Source organism: Neovison vison, chromosome 10, assembly GCF_020171115.1.
Source record: "Neovison vison isolate M4711 chromosome 10, ASM_NN_V1, whole genome shotgun sequence".
Taxonomy (NCBI): Eukaryota; Metazoa; Chordata; class Mammalia; order Carnivora; family Mustelidae; genus Neogale; species Neogale vison.
In genome coordinates, this window is record NC_058100.1 from 48,557,892 (window position 1) to 48,578,865 (window position 20,974).

A 20,974-nucleotide genomic window follows, 5' to 3' on the forward strand; every position below is an offset into this window, starting at 1 on the left:
CACTGCTTAGGGGTAAGATAAGAGGATACTTGTCTAGAAAAGGTAATCTTTACCTTTCAGTCCCCAGTAGAGCTCTGTTTGGGATATCTGGTATACCGCATGTGCACACAAAAATGCACACATATATACCCAGCCAACTGAGACCTTAAAGATGCACGTCTCTCTTCCAAAAGCCATTCTTGTTATGGAGGAGGCAGAATCATCCGCTGGAGGTGAGAAGCAATGAGATGGAACCAAGTCCCACAAGCTTGGCTGTGTGTTTATTTCCAGGAGCCAGAGGTTAGTGAATTAAAAAGCGTGCAGTCCTCTAACCATGGCATCTACCTTCCTTCGGACACCCAGGAGCATACGGGATCTGGGAGGGCATCCTCTATGCCACGCCTGACTGTGGATCCCCAGGTAAAAAGCTATCACCACCTACCATGTGTAGTGGCATCCTGGACTGTATTGAAGTGGTGGGTTATGAAAAATCATCTGATATTTTCAGGTGAGCCCTCAGCTAGTCCCCATCCTTTCCGTATAAGCAAAATCTGGCTCGTGGGCCTTCTGTTTAGAGCCCATCCCTCTGCGATGTGTTTTTAGTGAAGTCCTAACCACAGAAGTCTAGCCAGCAAAACGGTGTGATTCCTTCCCGATGGGCTCAACATTCTCAACAAGACTCAACCAGCCATGCAAGAAATATTTTCCAGGATTTTCCCTGTGGTTTCCGCCTCCCCTTTCCACCTTTCTCGGCTTCCCCAGCACATAGGCAATTACTTACACACAGCTCTGTGTCAGGACCGTCTGTCCTAACCAGTGCAGGCCACGCCTCATTTCTTTGTCTGTTTTCCTGGCTTCTTTTTTCTGTCTGTCTGTCCTACATCAAGTTTTGACAGAGACAGGAAGTTTTTGTGGATCTGTTTTAACATCTGTGGCAAATCAAAATGCCAGCGTTTAAGGTGGGGCTGGGGAGCAGAGGGGATGGATGATAGACAGCAATGCATTCTGAGATGCCTCCCAGCTGCATGCTCTCCTGAGCTCCTGGGCTACATGGCACAGTCTTCCCTGTTGAGAGCAACAGATAAAAGGCAAAGTTCTTCTTCTTTCATGGTGCAGACTTCGTGATCAGTTCTCTCACATATTTCAAAGTGGCTCAAGGTTCACTGCAGGTCCTGGCTGGTCACTATGGTAGAAGACTCTAGCGGAAGCTTGCACTGTACACTGAGCTGCTTGCTTTCCTGAGCGTGAAAAAAAGGCCCTGGAGAAGTCCAGTTAGCATAGCATAGGACACTTGCCACCAGCTAAGGTCTGAGCAAAAGGGGTTCAAGGAAGGTTACAGTTTGCAATCTTCAACAATCTCTATCTCACTTCTTCCTTACTTTTAGACATTTTCCATAACTAATCAGATTTTCTGTTGCTCTGGGGGCTCCTGTTTCCAGGTGGTGACAGATCCCAGCTCCATGAGACGCTCATTTTCTACGATTCGGGATAAGCGTTCAAACTCCTCATGGCTGGAGGAATTCTCCATGGAGAGAAGCAGTGAAAACACCTACAAGTCGCGTCGTCGGAGTTACCACTCCTCGCTGAGGCTGTCCGCTCATCGCCTGAATTCTGACTCAGGTGAGGGGGTCTTCCCTGTTCACCTCCGTTCTGGTTCTTGCGCTGATGAGCAATTCTAACACAAACTGAAAATCACTGGAACAGCATTCAGATAAGAATGCAGGTTGAGGAGAGCAAGGGAAGAGAGAACACTCGGGGCGCCTGGGTGGCTCAGTGGGTTAAAGCCTCTGCCTTCGGCTCAGGTCATGATCTCAGGGTCCTGGAATCGAGCCCCATACCCGGTGCTCTGCTCAGCAGGGAGCCTGCCTCTCTGCCTACTTGTGATCTCTGTCTGTCGAAGAAATAAAATCTTAAAAAAAAAAAAAAACAAAAAACTTGTCATCAGAAAGCATTCCCTATCTAAGTTATCCTAGAACAGAGCCTTGTATATGCATTATAAAGGCTGAAATTTCTTTCTTTCAGAGTAGGACTATAAAAATCATTAAAATGTATAGAACTGTTGAATCAATTCTGTGGTACATCTGATACGAATATAACCTTGTATTTTAATCATACTTCAATGATTTAAAAAACAGATTTTTCAAATGACCTGCAAGAGCACTGTGGTTCCTTAGGGAGTTTCTTTTTTTTTTTTTTTTAAAGATCTTATTTGACAGAGAGATAGCACAGGTAGGCAGAGTGGCGGGCTGAGGGAGAAGGCGGCCCTCCCAGGGTCATGATGTGAGCCGAAGGCAGCTGCTTAACCAGCTTAGCCCCCCAGGTGCCCTGCCTTAGGGGGGGGTCTCTAAAACATTCCTGGCAAGGGCTGGGCTCTTACTGCTAACTCTGCTTCAACCCCAATAGTGCTACCTGGGATTATTTTTAGGTTTTTGAGTTTTGTTTTGTTTTAAGAAAAAGGGTCATCCTGATAGGATTTGAAGCATTCTTCCGATTTTCTAATGGTTTCTATTTTACTAGTTGAGGAAACCGATCAAAAAGCAGTGACATGCCTATATCACAGGGATACATATATATGCAATACATGGCAGAAATGGGACCAGACATCCTCAATGGGACTGAACCCTTTGACCTCCATCCCTTTACTGATGCCATCTTCCTTCCCCCTCCCCCAAAAGTTATGCACACATGTTTAGGACATAGAATCTTTGCCAACAAGATGGCCCATTCTCTATCTTGATTGTGTCTAGCATAAACAGAAGCAGAAGAGAACCAAGTGCATCCTTTGGCATATATACCTTTCCAAAGGCAACTTGCGCACTTTCCTCTTCACCAAAGGGAATCCCCTGTTGACATGCCCGGAGAAGCTAGGATTCCTCAGCAGCCCAGTCTGACCCAGACCACGTGACATCTCTTCATGTTCAGAGGCCAGTATGGGTAGAGTTGTGATCAGGTGCTTTTGTCCTTTCTCCCAGGCCACAAGTCTGACACCCATCGCTCAGGGGGCAGAGAGCGGGGACGGTCGAAAGAGCGAAAGCATCTTCTCTCTCCCGATGTCTCCCGCTGCAACTCAGAGGAACGAGGGACCCAGGCCGACTGGGAGTCCCCGGAGCGCCAGCAGTCCAGGTCTCCCAGTGAGGGCAGGTCACAGACCCCCAACAGACCGGTGAGTATGGACAGGAAGTGGAGGCCCTGTAGAAGGACAGGGAGGGGTGGTCTGTTAACATTAAGTACAAAATGTGGGCATCCGGCACCCACACAGACGTTGGTTTCACGGGAAAATATACCCATTGTGCATGGAAAGTAGCTGCTTCCTGCTTGTAAACTCACAGAGGATATGAATTCACAAGAAACCAGATAGTTCCTCCAAAAAAGACAGTAGTATCTAGAGGTCATTCCGTCTCAGTCCTCAGAAACCAAAGTCACCAGTTCACCAACGCCTCAGCCAGATTTAGGAGAAAAGGATCACTTTTAGCCAGTAAAGTTTCTTTGACCAGTTGCGTGACCCTTAGCCCCAGTTCCAGTGGTGGTTCATCTCTCAGTGCAGGATTTATCATTTGGATCAGTTCAACCTCATTTATCTAGCTTCCAGCCATCCCAAGAAGAACACCCCCTTCTCCTTCCAGCCCCTAAGAAATCACTACCCGAGCTATGTGAAAACATTGTCTCGACTTGCTTTCCTCTTCCCTCCCCAGCCTGAACTCGCATCAAGGCTTGGAAGTCCAGCTGGGAGACCCCCTCACCAAGCAGTGAGCAGAGGGGAGGAGGAGGGTCTACCACAGTAGACTTTAGAAGCAGTTGAGAAGTTTCTTCTAGAGCAGTGGCTTGCAAATTTTAGTTAACAGAATCACAAAAGCTTGTTTTAACTGCATATTCCCGACCTATAGGGCTCTTCCTCAGTAGTGAGACCAGCTAGAAAGGGAAAAGCAGAAATCTGTGGTTGAAAGGACCCCTCCTTCCCCAGGAGCTTCTAAGTGGGTGGTTCCTAGGTCACACATACCTTGAGAAACACCTTCTGGAAAGTTTGGTTACCAGCGCTGGGCTCAGGGACCCTTGGGTCCAGGTAAGCAGGTCAAGTAAGGCCTGAAGCAGTGACTGAGCATGTGGTTGGAGAAGCTGAGTTAACCTCTACCAGCCACTTAGGACATGAAGGCAAAGTGGAGACGAGGGAAGGTAGCTGCCATTCCCTCAGATCCACTTCCCAGGAAAGATTTCCCAGACAGCAACCCCTTAGCATCCATTCACCTTCCGTGTAACTGTCTTTCTCCGAAGTGGCAAGTCTTTCTTTCACTGTGCCACTTGTTACGTACATAGAGCTTCCCGATCCTTGCTCCTGTGTTTGCTCCGTGGTCCCGCTGCGGCGGGGAGCATGTTAGATATGCAGGGTCTCTGACCCCAGCCCAGACCTGCCAAGTCTGCCGCTGCAGTTGACATTCACATGTCCTGGTCTCCTTCCTAAGTGGAGGGGACCCCAGCTCAGTCCTCCCTCTCCCAGGCTCCAAGGGCGCTCAGGCAGGAGGCTTAGGGCCCTTAAGAGGACCCCAGGTGGGGATCAGGCTGGGCACCGTCTAACCTGCCATATTTGTTCCGCCCCGCAGGGCACAGGTTCCCTGAGTGAAAGCTCCATCCCCTCCATCTCTGACACCAGCACCCCAAGACGAAGTCGGCGGCAGCTCCCACCGGTCCCCCCCAAGCCTCGGCCCCTCCTCTCCTACAGCTCCCTTCTGCGCCACACCGGGAGCATCTCTCCACCAGCGGACGGGAGCGAGGGCGGCTCCCCGCTGGCCTCGCAGGCGCTGGAGAGCACGGAGGCCGGCCTGGTGGAGTCTTCCAGCTGCCGGCACACCCCGCAGGGCCAGCACCCCTCCCCACAGCGCTACATCTCCGAGCCCTACCTGGCCCTGCACGAAGACTCCCACGCCTCGGACTGCGGCGAGGAGGAGACGCTCACCTTCGAAGCCGCCGTGGCCACCAGCCTGGGCCGCTCCAACACCATCGGCTCCGCCCCGCCACTGCGGCACAGCTGGCAGATGCCCAACGGGCACTATCGGCGGCGGCGGCGTGGGGGGCCCGGGCCGGGCGTCCTGTGTGGGGCTGTCAGCGACCTCCTGAGTGACACGGAAGAAGACGACAAGTGCTAGAGGCCGCTCCCCCTCCGATGCATGCTCTTCTCTCACCCGGAGGAAACCAAGACCGAGTTGGGAAGCCAGTGCTGCCCGGGGGGGAGGAGGAGGGAGGAGGAAGACAGAAGGACACCATGCATCATCAGCCAAGAAGAACGGAAGGGACAGAAGGAGAACCCGTGGGACCCGCCCAATTGCTTTACTTCCCTGTGCAAGATGGGCCCTGCCCGAAGTTCTGCCTCACTGCTGGGGAAAGGAAATTCGAGAATGTGCTGGGGGGTCTTCCCGTGGCAGGAGGGACAAGAGGATGGCTTGGCTTCCCCTTGCCCCTTCCCACTTTGCTGTCAGCCTTGGAGGGATGGAGCCGGCCCGTGTCTACACCCATTGCCCTGAAAAGCCTGGAAAACTTCTGGCTCTTCGCTGGGGAGTCATGGAGACCCCAGGAGTGGGATCCCCTCCCTCAGCAGCTCCTGCTGCTTGGCCAGCACCACTGCCATGGGGGGCAACCACACTAGCATCTCACGCATTCCCCCCTCGGGCTCGCTTCCGCCCGAGCGGCGCAGGCTAAGTTCCGGAGCAGTGGACGCCACGGGTCAGAGGCTGGGAGGGAAACGCTGACGTGGAAGAAGGGGTCAGGGTGCTGTGGCAGCAGCAGCAAGGGCTGGTCTGGGTGAGCAAAGCCATAGTCCAGCAGCCCAGACCCCTGGATCGAGGCTCAAAGAGATGGAGATGAGGGTTGCTGGGAGGGTCAGCGCGGTCTCTGAGGTCTGTAGGCTACTCAGTAGGTGCAGTGTTGGGCCGGGGAGGTCCCTCGGGCTTCGCTGAGGCGCCCGAGGCTCCAGGAAGGGGATATTTTAAAAGCATTTAACAACGCCTGTGGCCAGAACACCTGTCAGTGTGAGTGGAAGTCCAAGTTTTCTGCTGGAGCCCCGTGCTCTGCCAGGCCTTAGCCCTGCCAGTGCTGGTCACAAGGGATCCTGCGGGTGGGGGAAGTGCAGTGGGGGGCACTTAGGCAAGGCAGATGCTGTTTTCCAACCAGCAGAGAAGGATGTGGAACAGTCCTCAAGCTGTATCAGCACATAGGGCCGAATGTCAACCTAGATACTGGTCCAGGAGGCAGCAGGCCTTTCTGCCAGGCAGCAAGGCCCCGAGCCAGAGGTCCAGCCTTCCCTGCTCCCCCCCCCCCCCGAAGAGGCAGTACACATGCACCCAAGGTGGTCCTTACGTCGCCTAGTAGAGACTTCTAGAGAGGAAAGGCAGGCACATCGAAATGTGAAACTTCCATGAGAAAGTCAGTCTGAGTGTGCAGAGGACCTGGCGGGAGGGACCCCTCCGCAGCTAGTTTAAGTGAAGGTCAGTTCATCCTGAGACTTTGAAGGTGATGAGTAAATATACCTCAGCTGAGACCTGGGCTGCTCCTCCCAGCAACATAGACTCTGATGGGGCCTCATCACCCAATGTCCTGAGCCCGGGGTCCCCGTGGCGCTGAATATCTCCAGAGGCCCAGACTAGGCTTTTCCTCTTCCCAGAGTAAGAGCTGGGCAGAAGACAGCCTGAGGCCACTGTGTCATTCTTCACCCCCCAAACTCAGAAGCACGGAGAAAGAGCCTTTCTTGGCTAATCAGTCCTCGTCTTGTATAGACTGTCCATTTGGGGAGGCATACCACTCCCTCTCTCGGGTGGAAAGGTACCAACCCCTCACCTTCGTTCCTGGGTCTCCTCCCAGGGGCTGGAAGGACCCGCTGGAGAAAGATGCCAGGCAGGCCTTCCCCTTCACAGCCCTGAGCAGGCCCCAGCCCCGGGCCTGAGGTCACCATGGGGCCTGAGGTCACCATGACGAAACCCTCTCTCTGTTCTCTTCCAACCACGACAGACTTCTCCTCTGGGCAATGAGAGGGGAGTGGCTGTTATTTTTCTTAGAAGGAGCCTCTTTTTACTTCTGAAGTTTTGGGTTTGTTTTGGTCAAAAATAGAACTAAGGCATAGTCGCATCAACCCTGAAAAGCCAAATCTAACCGGGGGGCTGCAGAATCATTGCCCATGGCCTGGCCTTCTCTTCTAGATATGGATGGAGGCTCGGGCCCCACAGGCAGCCCCCACAGCAAACTGGTCTCTGGGCAGGAGACGACAGAGGCAGAACAGCAGCCTTCTCCTCTCAGACTGTCCATTCCCTGCCCTCTCCCGCTCACCATGTGCCCGTGACTATGGGCCGGACCGGTGTGCCCTTTACATAAGACTCAGACGCTGGGCCTTGTATTGTTTTAAAGGTTTCCTCTGACCAGTGTCATTTCATGCCAAAGTGCGGCAGTGGGCTGTTTTCTGTGCACAAAATTGTTTTCCTCCCCCCTCAGAAATGCAGCTTTCCCTGGGGCCAGGCCTCCACCAGGACAGCCGCTTGGAGTCAGACAGCCTATTGCCCTGTGGTGTGAGAACAGGAACGGAAGGGATCTCCTCACACTGTCTCAACAGGAGGAGGCGTTTAGCCTGGCAGAGCAAGGACCAGAAATGGGACTTGCTTATAAACCACATTATGAACACTAAAATCCCTGTGCCAGGAACCCTTCCTGGACCCCTGAGCTCCTTAAACTCCTGTACACAAGAGCCCGGGGGTCTCAGATGCCATGGTGTGCAGCCCTGCAGAGACAGTCCCCCCAGCCAACTGCTGGGGTGTTTCTAGAACCAGTGAACTTAGGAATCCTCACTGAATTTCCCCTGACCAAGAAACTGGGTTTCTTTTCCCTTAGCCTGCATTTACCATTCTAGTAAGACCAAAAAGCAAAAGACAGTTTTCTGTTACATCACGGAACTCAGTATCATAATCTTCTGTTTCCTTCCACCTCTTAATAAAGCTGATCTTTCCCTTTCCCTCTAATAGCTGACCAGGACATCTTTTCCCTACGTGTCAGATGCTGCCTCTTCTCTCTCCCTGGAAAAGAGGCCCCCTGAGATCTGAATACCCGTGCTTCTCTTGGATTAGAAAGTATGGCAGCATCTCAAGAAATGCCAAGGAAAATGGAAACCATTAGAGATACACAGTATGAGCAAACTTGAATACCACAGGTCCACTCGGAAGAATGGTTAGCTCTACGGCCAGCTTCCTTTGCTAATGTTAAGTCTTTGACATCCCCTCCAAAGAGGGAGAGATGGGGGGAAAGAAACCAAGGTAGAGAGATGTTCTAACTAGGTCTCTGTTTAGATACTCCTTTCTTCACTTCCAGACTTCTGGTATCTCCCTCTCTCAATCCCCATGAGGGCAGAGTGCCAACAGGCTTTCAGACACAGCGGTAGAGCTTTAGGCAAGAGACTCTGCGAGCCAAAGTCAGGATAGAATTATCTACACTATGAAGAGATGGTACCTTTGAGCATCTCCCCACCTTCTGCCCCACCAGGGTTGACATAAGCCATGAACACGACTGCCCAAAATGGGTCTGTCCACTCTTCTAGCTGAAGAATATTTCTACTCTGGGCTTCACTTCCCCCACTTGACATCCCTATGGGGTACTGAGATCACTGATAACATTTCTCTGAAGCTGAAATCCAGATGTTCTGGATTAGACCATCTCTTGACTCTGGGACCACAAAAAGCCCCATATTCCACCATTCAGCCAATGTCTGCTTTCCATACACACACCCATCTCTCCTCTGGCCTTTGTGATGAGCCTCAGGGGCTTCTGCCTTCTGTTCTCTCATCCCAGCCCTTGTTTTGCTGCATTGACTTCCCTCCTGAGATGTTTTAAATCCACCCAGTCCAAGCTTATTTGCTGATCTGCCTGCCTCTGCTGGTGGGGAACACATCATTCTCTTAAAAATAGCTGGGAACTCACCAGTAATATTCACAAAGTGATCGGAAACAGTATCAGGTGAAGTACTATCTCAGTGAGTGGGGCGTAGGAAATGTCTGCATACTCTGTGAAAGCCCACTTCAGGGGAATTAGGTCTCTCCTGGCTTAATGGAACAGAATTTAATAATTGTGGGTTTTTTAAAAGAAAGTTCTCAGTTTTCCATTACATCCTATTTCCGAAGCCTGATCTGAGTGTCTCATTTTTGAACAGAGTATTCGTTCAGTGGGTTGAGCCAGGAGTAAGACGGCATTCTTTAATTTCTCAGCCTAGCTATAATAAATATGATGAGCTTGTAATACAAAAAGGCATATGTGTAATGGGCAGGAAGCCAATGATCATCTACTTTGCTGGGATTTTGTGAGACTTGCAGGTTAAGGAATTTTTACCCTATTTTTATCATTTGCATGTTTGCTATGTTTTGAGTCCCTCAAAGGCCTGGTGCCAGTGTGCACAGAGTCCCGGTGAGGAGAGGCATTTCCATGCCCTTGGCTAGCCTCTTTCTCACCAGATTCTCCCTTCCTGTCCATTCTTCCTTCCTGGATTCCCAGACACTGACCCCTGTCCAAGAGGTGCAGGTGAGGCAAGAAAAGAGAGAAGTGGGCCCCCTGCACGTGGCCAGTCAGAGCATGATGGTTTAACTCCAGACAGGGACCCCCTGAGGAACCAGGTCCAGGTTTGGATAAAGAGCTCTCCACATGGAGACTCTTATTTTAACAAAAGGAACACAGAATTAACTCAGGACGTAGGACCTAACCTTGGCATGATGTTATCAGAAGAGAGGCCACCTTAATGAGCGCCGCCTGTACCCACAGCTCTTTCTGATTTTTGTTCTTTCTTTGGTGAACCGCCCTGTGGACTGTAGCCTTTTACTCTAACAGAGGTCCAGCTGCTGACTTTGCTGGTTGCAGCCCCGGGCTCAGCTGCAGCCATGCTGGGGTGATCTGTCAGTCATCACGGGCTGTCTGTCACTCAGTCAGTCAGAAGAACACAGACGTATCCCTGGGGTGGGATTGGGATGTGACAAAAGACTAGGAATAGAAAACGCTGTCTTTGGATTCTGATAGCTGTATTTTTCTTACCTTAAATCCTTTCTGCTTTGACCCTCTGAGGTTAGGCATCCTGGGGAAATCATGCCAAGCCAAAGATAACAGATTCATAGATTGTCCCTACCGACACAAAGGGCCTGGAAAACTTCCCTTAACAAAACTCAAGTCAGTTGGTTGAGAAATTTGAATGAGACTCACAGCAGAAGCAAGTGGACGGCTGGGCGATCTCCAAACTGCCCTTCTGTTTCGGTCGTCATTTTCCTTCCAATCTCTTCCATCGTGCTAAAATAAAGAAATAAAGAGTTAAATAATTAAAATTTTTTTAAATGGGTGTGGGGGTGGTCCTAGCAACTCAACCTTCTGAATGCAAAAATATTTTATAATAAGCCATGCCACTATGTAAATACAGGATTGAGGTTCGAATTCTTATTTCTGGGAGTATGAAAGAGTTGAGAAGATCTGGTTTTTAAAAAATGGTAAGGGGAATCTATGTTTATTTTTATTTGTGATCTTTTTGTTTGGATGTTTTTGTAACAGACCCACTCTAAAATAGCAATGAAGGATAAATGTGTGCTCTGCAGTGTTACTGAATCACCTTCTAATTAACTTTCATCAAAATTAATCTATTTGAGTCAAAATTCTGACGTGATATGGTAACAATTCCATCTTCTCCCTCTGGTAGTTTTTGGTTTGTTTTTGTTTTGTTTTGGTTTGGTTTGGTTTGGTTTTGTCTTTCTTCTTCTAAGTCAGCCTCTGTCTCTTGTTTCTAAGCACTTAAAATATAACTTAGATTAACATAATGCAGTCTGAAAACTTAAGTGAAAGCCAAGGAAATAATAGAATGGGTATAGATTTTTTTCTGGGTATCTTTAACCAATAAATACAAAGTTTATGTCTCAAGAAGATATAATTTTCAAGAGCATGGTGATCTGATAACTGAAAATCATTGGGAGTAAAAAATAATTCTATCCCAGCCTTCTGTACTTGTGCCTTTGGCAAGGTATTACATCTGTGTGCTTTATTTCCCTTATTAGGAAAGCTGACTTACTAATGCTTGGCTAATTCATGGGTGTGTCAAGTGTTTATAAATCAATTAGTATCACATCGTGCTCGCTTCGGCAGCACATATACTAAATCAATTAGTATCACATCATTTAACGTACTTAGACTCCACAAATCGTCTTAGAAAGATCTCCTCTCCTTATATCCCACTAAGGACCTATGAAATTCTTGGCATTGCTATACACATTCCATTTTGGGAGAGAAACTTCATGTCTAATGGAACCTGAATCCCAGATATGCTTTAATTTCAACTGCTATTGTTCCCATTTTCCCCTTCCGCTTCTTTTTTGCTAATTAAAAAAAGATCAAGTTGTTTTTTTTTTCTTAAATGCAGGAAAGAAGTTGCGTTTTCATGATCAAAGCTCCTGGTATCTTTTTGTGAACACTTATGCCAGTCTTAGATCAAATAACCATTCTCTAATGCCTGGGATCCTCACGAAGATCTCTTTCCCACCCCAGCATTGAAATAGGAGTCTTTTCTGTCTCTCTTTGCTCTACCAGTTTGTCAGAAAGAAGGGATTGCTCTCTCCATTCTGGAACCAGATCTGTAGAATCTGTACCAGGTACTACCACTTCCTCCTCAGTTCACTCAGAGGTAGGCCCCCAAATTGAAAGGGTACTAAATCACAGCTGCCAAATCCAAATTTGACCTTATCTGGTGACTCAATTTTCTTTACAGTAGTCTGATTTCCTATAGTGATGGCCTGTACCACACAGGAACCTACTGCCCAAGGGAAGTCTTTTAGAAATCCATATAAGGGATGTGCAGGAAAAACACACTCCAAAATTTCAAAGTGCCATTAAACCAATTTTTAAAAAAAATAAGGGTAATATGAATTGAGGGCTAAACAATGTAATCTAACTGCCAATTAAAGTATACAGTAGTTCTGGTCTTAGCTACATTTGATATGGAATTATATCACATTAAGCAGATCCCAGCAGATTTAGTAAAAACATAGGCATTCAATTTTAACGGCTACCAATGGGGATATATACTTAGCCTGCAGGCCAAACTTCAATCAGTGTTTTTCTATCCTGGTGTTTTGTGAACAAGCCAAAATTTATACAAAGCCACCCTAAGTGCTGCAATTACAGAGGAACCCCCCTCTTGGTGATATCAGAGAACAGTCCAATTCCACTCAAATTGAGTCCAAAATTTGGAACTTGTCCAGAAAAAACAAATGGAGGAGAAAAATCTGATGCACCAAGTCGACTTGGCATTTTTGTAGCTAGGACAATGTGGGCAGAGGCTAGGAAGACAAGCTATAGAACAAAGACAAAGTTGAGGTGGAAAACATCAGCTAGTCCCAGGAAACGAAGCTCTATGACTCGAGATAGTCTCTTACACTCGATCATGGATATACTCGTTAGCATGATACTGGATTCAGAACAGTTCTTCCTGCTAAGCTCACCAAAGGCAGTGGATTTGAAGGCTTCAGAGGATTAATAGAGCCCTGAACAAATTTTCCAGACCTGGGAGATGGAGAGAAAGGAAGTTCATGCTTTAAAGCAGCCTGAAGACAATCTCTGTGACTCTAGCAACTCTTCAATATAGTAGTGCTAATAATGGAGAGATTTCACTGGTCTTCCTGGTAGTACAAGTGCCACGGGAGGGGAGAGGGGTGGTGAGTGGGACAGACGATGAGCTTTAACAGGAAGAGATTTCAAACTATGAAGGGTGCACCGGTACTAGTCTCAAAGGATATCATTGCAAAAGTGTAAACCAACAGGTGTCCAGGCCATGCCCTCTGTCCTTTGGGACCTAAGGTCAGGCCATTCCCACCTTGATTTTACTCTTAGAGGAGGAGCGTGTAAGATGGGATCAAGAGGGAAATTGGGTGCTCTGCTTTAGGCTGTTAAAAATGTCACCTGCATTACAAAACACATGTGAGTCAAGACGCTTGAGACACTTCCTCATAGGCAGCATCCACTGTGGGGTGCAACCTGACACCCCTTCAGGAATAGTGTTTAAATGGCAGCCAGTGCTGGCCTGCCCAGAGTATCGGTGCATCTTTCCTAAAGCCAGAGTTCAGCACTGCATGTTGACCAGGTGGATATCCTGTAATATAAATGCTCGTTTGGATCCAAAAGGAAAATTATTAAAAATAAAAGAAAGATGAACAACTTTAATGTTTTTTGGGGAGGGGTGGTCAAAGAAAAGAATAAATAAAACCTTGTTGTAAAGAATTAATCAGCCTGACTCCCCTCACTCACTCTGTTTCTTTGGTCCCTAAAAAGGGAGGTCTCGGGAGGGAAGCCTCACCAGAACTCTCTGGGTAGGAGAGTAGGGGGTCCTGCAGTTGGATGACATCTGTTCAGCCCAGCTAGTCAGGAGGAGTTACCTAGTTTTTCAAAGTTTCAAGGACACCCTGTCCCTAAAAGAGTTTCTTTTCTTAAAAAGTATTATCTTGGAAGAGACAAGAGCAGCAACAAAAATAGGCTCCAGACAAGCAGCTTCCCTGAACAAGTTATTTCCTTTTTTATTTATTTTTTAAAGGTTTTATTTATTTGAGAGAGAGAGAGACAGAATGAGTGGAGGGAGGGGCAGAGGGAGAGGGAGAAGCAGACTCCTCGCTGAGCAGGGAGCCCAGCATGGGGCTCGATCCCCAGACCCTGAGATCATGACCTAAGATGAAGGTAGTTGCTTAGTGATTGAACCACTCAGGCACCCCAGAGCAAGTTATTTTCTGACCAGAGAAATTATATCTCTAGGTAAGAAGAAAAGTAGACGGGGAATCTATATGGAACACGGGGCTTCATGACTAGGACTATAACCAGCTTCTTCTCTGAAAGAGCAGGGAAGAGAGGACAACCTAAGACTTTGAGGAGATACCATCTATTCCTTCCCCTGCCTGTATTTCTCCTCATTTAATCATAATAGCTTCCTTAATAAAAGGGAAGCAGCAGCCTTCGGATCCAGTGGTTCCTTATGAGTCTCCCTGGGGAAACACCATCTTCTAATCCTAGTGTTGGGTCTATTGTTTTCATCTGAATTAGTCTTCTGTTAGTTTAATGGAAACCAGCTTCTAGAATGGATCCTCTATTTCTGTAGCTCTATCAAAAATGGCTTCTCAAGCCCTACATGATTTTTAAAGGAAGGGTTCTTTAGGATTAAAACCATCCAAAAATGTGGGTGGCCAATAGAGTCCTTCAGGGATGGATTGGAAATCTCTAATATCTTGTCCAACTCCCAGAGTTTATTTTCCACTCATAATTTAAACTCCATGGTTTCCATCACCACTGAAGTTGGAAAGAGAATTTGAAGAATAATTTATACCTAATTGCACACTTTTATAGGATGATTAGTTGGTTTGGGGAAAGATAGGTTTGTAAGAAGTTTATTACATTGGTTGAGGAGTTTTTTGGTTTCTTTCTAATCGGGACCTTAGTTCCATAGTATTTCCCAGGCTAATGGTACTAGGAAACACATACAAAAAAAAAAAAAATAGACACTACTCTGAACTTCTCTCCAGTGTTTCTGTGTTATACTTCTGAGGATCTATTGGTTACCCTAACACAACATGTCCCTTGACCTAAATTTGGCCTCTGGGATATTACAAAACTTTTCTTTCCTAGCAGACCACGTTCTTTTGCTAATAAGCTAGAAAATTGTCAAACCAGAGAGTAAGATTTCAGTTCCTTAGACACTTGAACACAAAACATCGGGACTAGTCACAGGTGCAGTTAGCTCTAGAACACCATAAATGCAAAAACGCAACAAGGAACAGGAAGAGAATTGAGGCTATAAATGCAAGTTCTGGAGTCAGATCCAACTAAATTCAAATCCGTGAACCACCATTCTTGAACTGTATATCCTTGACAAACCACTTGGCCTTAAAGTCACTTTCTTTATCTTTGCAATGGGAGAATTGGAGCAATGACATCGTGGGGTTACTGGACAGAGTGAATTATTTTTGCACATAAAGAGAACAGCCAGTGTCTGCCACATGAGAGGTATTTGATAAAAGTTGGGTACTACTGTTGCCACTTGAAAGTAAATTCCTCGGGGCACCTGGGTGGCTCAGTGGGTTAAGCCTCTGCCTTCAGCTCAGGTCATGGTCTCAGGGTCCTGGGATCGAGTCCCGCATGGGGCTCTCTGCTCAGCAGGGAGCCTGCTTCTCCCCTCTCTCTCTGCCTGCCTCTCTACCTACTTGTGATCTCCCTCTCTCTGTCAAATAGATAAATAAAAAATATTTTTAAAAAAATGAAAGTAAATTCCTCAAACTGGAGGAACTGAACCCTACAGAGATACAATCCAACAAGAAGAGTGTGGCAGGTGAGTGTCTTCCCCTTCTGCCAGTGGAACATGGGACAATTTGATCCTCAGATTTCTAAGGAAAGAGAATTAAACTTTAAAAAGCAAGCAAATCATTATTATATACCTATTTTTAAATAATGCCTCCACTCTTGTCTCAGAAATAAGCCCTAATTTGCTTATTCTTCACTTCTAATTTCCATATTCATTTAAAAGCAAAATGGAGGAAACATTAGTGGGAGGTACTAATTGCAAAAGTAGCAATAAAGTTAATGACAACATTAAAATACTGTACACATATAAACACACCAATATTCAAGATAATTTGAACTATCAAGCAACTCACAAATTAACAGCACACGTAACGGAATCGTATATTCAGTGTCAATGGCCTGATTATGACTCTATCAAAAGGAAAAAGTAGGGCACCTAAGTGGCTCAGTGGGTTAAGCCTCTGCCTTCAGCTCGGGTCATGATCTCAGGGTCCTGGGATCGAGCCCCGCATTGGGCTCTCTGCTCAGTGGAGAGCCTGCTTCCTCTGTCTCTCGGCCTGTCTCTCTGCCTACTTGTGACCTCTATCTGTCAAATAAATAAATAAAATCTTTAAAAAAATTTTTTTAAAAGAGGAAAAAGTAAAGGCTCCTAGCTGGGTCAGTTGGTGGAGCACAGAACTCTTGATCTCAGGGTCTGAGTTCAAACCTCACGTTAGGCATAGAGGTTACTTAAATTTTTTTTTTTTAATTATTTGACACAAAGAGCACAAGCAGGGGGAGCAGCAGAGAGGAAGGGAGAAGAAGACTCTCTATTGAGCAGGGAGCCCAGTTCTTTGGCATGTAAGACCACATGTGCTCATAAAAATAATAACTATGGTCTCCATCTGCCGACACTTAAATGACAGGAATCATAGAACCCAGAATGTTAGAGCAGGAAAGGGCCTCAGGATCAATTCTGTCCTAGTCCATTTCGTATGTGAGGGATTCAGGACTTGGGAAAAACTCTAATGTGTGCTTTCCAGAGGTCAAGGAGGTCTCCTGTGAGTCCAGCCAGCCACAGAAGGCTCTTGAGGTGGCCCCAGCAACCCTTAAACCACCACCTTCTAAAAAACAAGAGAAGAAAATAAGAGAAATACCCAAGGAGGCCCTTTGCTCTTGTGTCTAGAATTAATGGACACCATGCATCCTCTCCCTTGTGAAATAGTCTCAGGAGATACTAGGGAAAGATCAGGCACAAGCAAAGCTACCTGCACCAAAGAAATTAAAAGGAAGATCTTCAACAGATCAAACTATCAGACCTGAAAATGCAGAGTGGAATCAATGCCCAGTCCACAGGCATGTTAGAAACACTGCTTTCCTCTGCCTCCAGTTCAGAGGGCTTGACTTGGATGGGAATATAGTGTGGATGGCTGGGAGAGGGGATTGTCTCATATACAGCCGGGTGAATATGCTGACATAAAGTTATTAGGCAGACCTGGGTCCAAATTCTAGCTGTGCACTGAATAGTGTGACCTCAGCCTTGATCGTGCAACTTAGCTTCTAACCCTTGGTTTTTTTCAAATGTAGAATTAGGATAACAAGACCAACTGTGTGTAGTTGTATTTAGGATTAGAGCTCTCTCTCTCTCTCACGTGCATGCGTACACACACACACACACACACACACACTGACTACCTGGTATGGTACCAATCATGTAGCACACATTCAGTGAACCTATTGCTATTATTATGATATCCATTCACTCATTCAGCAAATGTATTTATTAATCATATACTATGGTGCCAAGCACTAGGGTTTTAATAATGAACAAGCCAGGTGAAGCAGTAGCCTTGAGTTGTCCACAACCTAATCGCAATTCCATTGCACCATAGTGATATTCTTGTTAGGGGTGAGGAAATTTCAGAGTACCATGGCAGCCCCTAGGAATGACTTGGAGAGTTACAAATGGCTTCCTGAGAGAACTGGTATTTGAGCTGAGGCCTGAAGAATGACTGGGGTCAACTAAGCCACAAGCAAGAAGAGAGCATCAGGTAGATGTAGGAGAGAGAAAAAGCTTGCTACACTTCTAGGATGGAACTTTGAGAGGACATATTAAGGGATAAACCTGGAGCCTAATGGTGGAAGCTCAGAAACCATGTCCAGAGTTTAACCTTCATACATCTACTTTCCAAATGGCAATGACAAGTATCAAATCTTGAGAAAACTAAATACAGATATCACCTCTGTAAGCCAAACCGGGTTTGCTTAAAGGATAAAGAGGAAAGTCAGCATAGTCAGTAATACACCACAGAGAAATAATATTCTCTGAGACATCCTGCAATACAAGCTTCCTCCCCACCCCACCCCCACAGCAATGTGGGTACACAGTTGAAAATGATAATGTGAGGGAGGGAAGGTTACATCAGACTCTATGGAGGCTTCACTGTCTCCTCCAGGCTCCACTCACAAACATGACACCAAAGCTGTTCTCAGTGTAGGTTAATCTGGAGAAATGCCAGGGTACATCTCTGCTGGCTTGCCTCATCAATCTTGAAGTCACACCATGGTGATGGGACTTGTGCAGAGCAGAACCCTCAGGCTGGAGAACAAGTCTCATTTATCATGCTCAACCTCAGCCCCTCCCCAGTCTAAGGAAATCCCTGAGTTTAGTGCTGCAGGACCCAGGAGGGCCCATACCCCCAGTTGTCCCTGTGCAGCACAGCAGGTTGGAGCCCTCTGACCTGCAACTCTGCTTGTCCCCCAGGCTTTATCCTGAGGGCACTGAGCAGCCACCAGGGTAAAGGAAGTGCGGGAATGACATGGTCTGATTTGTAAAAATAAAACAAAAACACTTCAGCTGAAATGAGGAGTATGAGATTTAAAGGAGAAAAAAAACCAAAAAACCATCACAGTAGAGCTGGCAAGAGGGGCCCAGGATAGGACAGTGATAGCAGAGATAGAAAGAAGTGGACACAACCAAGAAGTCCATTTAGGGGAGGAATAGATAGAATTTGATGATTGGTATGTCACCCTGATGTATAAATTGATGGTTTCCAGTGAATGAGGGAACCAGTTAATTGAGATGGTACATCAAGTTTCCTTTTGTTACTGCAACAAATTATAAAACAAAACAAAACAACATAAAAAAAAACAACTAGTGGCTTAATACAAATTTGTCCCCTCACAGTTCTGGAGGTCAGAAGTCTAGAGTCATTTTCAGTGACTTGACTAAGGTCAAGGTATTATCAGGGTTGGTTTCTTCTGGAGTCTCTGAGGGGGATTTCCTTTCTCTGCCTTTTTCAGCTTCTAGTGGTCATTTGTATCCCTTGGCTTATGGCCCCTTCTTCCATTTTCAAAATGTATTACTCCAACCTCTGCTTCCAGACTCACATTGCCTTCTTCTCTGAGGGGCTCCTCACACAAGAAATACTGTGATTACATCAGATAATCCAGGGAAATTTCCACTCAGCTAATCCAGGGTAATTTCTCCATCTCAAGAGCACTTAATCACATCTCCAAAGTCTCTTTCACCTTGTAAGATGACATTCACAAGTAACAGGGGTTAGGATGACATTGTTGGGGGTGGGGCCATTTTTCAGCCACAGAGGGTTATCCTTCATTCATTTGAGCAACAGCGGCTCCACATATCTGTACCTCCTCATGGAAGGCAGAGGTCTTTACCAGCACTGTGGAGCCTTCTGGCCGTCCCTGTCCAGTTGTCTGCTGCTCAAAGAGACACAGTGGACTCTCAATAGGATAAAGTCCATTTTCTCTTAGTAGCACATACAGCTGTGTCACTCCATGTATTCGGCTTTTTTAGAGTATTTTTCATAGGGCAAGATAAGGACCAAGAGAAATCATACCAGCATCTTATCTTCTAATAAAAGTTTCTGTCCGAATCACAACCAGCAATTGAGATAAATTAAGCTTATTTTAGGTCATCAAACCATTCTTTGCTTCATTAAAGTCCAACAGTGGTCCCTTTATGTGTTTAAAAAATATGACTGCGTTTATAAGATCATAAACAACTTTCAGGAGTACATCTTAAGCAAAAACTGAACTACATCTCAAATGTCCACCTCTGGAGAAGCACAATCATTGCTGAGGTCCCCACTTTGCTTTCATTTTAAAGTCCTCACTTAAGAGTACTAAGTCCTGTTGTCAGGGACTCTATTTCCCTGTTATATTTCTACTCTAGACCAATCAGCTTGCTTTGTTTCTTATTTTCCAGGTATTTAGAGCCTGTCTTTTCTTTCTCACTTTTATAAGTGTAGCCCTTTTCCTTTGTTGAAACTGTCAGATTATTAATAAAAATGGAAGAGAGGGTCTTCATAAATAGATTGTATTGGGAACAGTCTTGGTGTAGTTTTAAATAACTCCTTATTTCTTAGGTTCAATTCAAAATAAGTCACCTTGTAGGAGCCAAAGTGCTTCTTGGGTGGGATTAGTAAACCCTTCCCAGATATGTACAAAAGAGAGGTGAATGAACTAGCAAGGGTCCCAGGCACTGGGTGGGCCACTTGATACCCCCACTGAGGCAGAATATGATAGAACCTCTGCATCCTGAGCTGGACTCCATGAGACACAAGCAGCTGCTGCTCAGATCGGAGCTGAGAGTGTTGGCTTTAACCTTGGGCAGTAATCAGAGTTCCAAATGGCAGGGGGTATGCCAGATAGAGGGATGAAGAGAGGGCTTTCAGGCACCATGACTGGTCACCAGCCCTAGAAATTTCTTAGAAAGGAGAGATGGATAGGACAGGGAGAAAGAGAGAGAAGAAGTATTAACACAACCAAAGTGTAACTTTATCATTACCAAGCATCGCAATTTAATCACCAAACATGGCAGAAAGTTTCTTTTGTAATTAGAAAAATCAGCAGGTTAGTCACACACTAATCGAGCCCTATTTTTGCTTGAATTAGGTCAGTCTTCGTTAAATGCCTCTCTAGAAATAAGCGGAGGTCGATCTCCCCATGGGTGGTTTGCACTGACGAAGCAGAGATGACTCACGTTTGCTCATCTTATAAGCTGTACAGATGGCTGATAGAATTCTTCCTGCCAACTCCTCGGAGAATGAAGAACCCTCCCCACCCCACTCCCATCTTCACTAGAAGCCCTGCATATGCACTGCAGAGTAGGCAAAGTGGTTTCCGAACTGATTCTCCTACCAGCGGAGCACAAAGGTTTCTCCACCCCTTGCTAACAGAGTGCCAGGAAATTATAATATCAGCGAGCTGTGTAGTTGTGGTTGGCACTGAGGGGTTCCTGGTATCTTTGTGGACTGATGGGTCACTGAAGTGGAATAAATAAACACTATATCTGAGTCCTCATGGAGTGACCAACTTGTTTCAATTTGCCCGAATGGCCTACATCCTGGGAATCACCTGAGTCCCAGGCAAACCAACCATGGGTCACCATAGGCATCTTTATAAAGATCAAGATCCAAGACCAAATCTTTACTTGACAGATATTCTACGTTCTTCACAGCGAATAAAAATTATTGCATGAGAAAATGCTCAAGATGAAAGGGATATTAGTAACTATCTGATCCAAGTGCATCAGAACCCACTGGGTTATTCGTTGAAAATACAGATGCCTGAGTTTTACCTCCGGAAATACTAAATCAGTAGGTCTGAGGAGGAGTTCCATGTTTAACAATTTTATATGCACTCTGGATGATTCAGATTACAAGTGGTCCAA

General features: G+C 46.3%; 1 protein-coding gene across 6 annotated transcripts in view; it reads left to right on the forward strand.

Annotated features, from left to right (window-relative positions):
- CACNA1E (calcium voltage-gated channel subunit alpha1 E) overlaps positions 1-20,449 on the forward strand; it is a 339,348-nt gene extending 318,899 nt beyond the window's left edge. For 3 of the 6 annotated variants that reach the window (XM_044267236.1, XM_044267238.1, XM_044267239.1), the window contains 3 exons: positions 1,419-1,599; positions 2,952-3,142; positions 4,575-13,240. In XM_044267236.1, coding sequence (XP_044123171.1) covers positions 1,419-1,599; positions 2,952-3,142; positions 4,575-5,117 — 915 coding nt within the window. In that variant the 3' untranslated portion in view covers positions 5,118-13,240. Of the gene's footprint in view, positions 1-270; positions 400-1,418; positions 1,600-2,951; positions 3,143-4,574; positions 13,241-20,196 lie in introns of those variants that run through there. The other 3 variants (XM_044267234.1, XM_044267235.1, XR_006386630.1) reach the window with 2 other exon arrangements.
- The last annotated feature ends 525 nt before the right edge of the window (positions 20,450-20,974 follow it).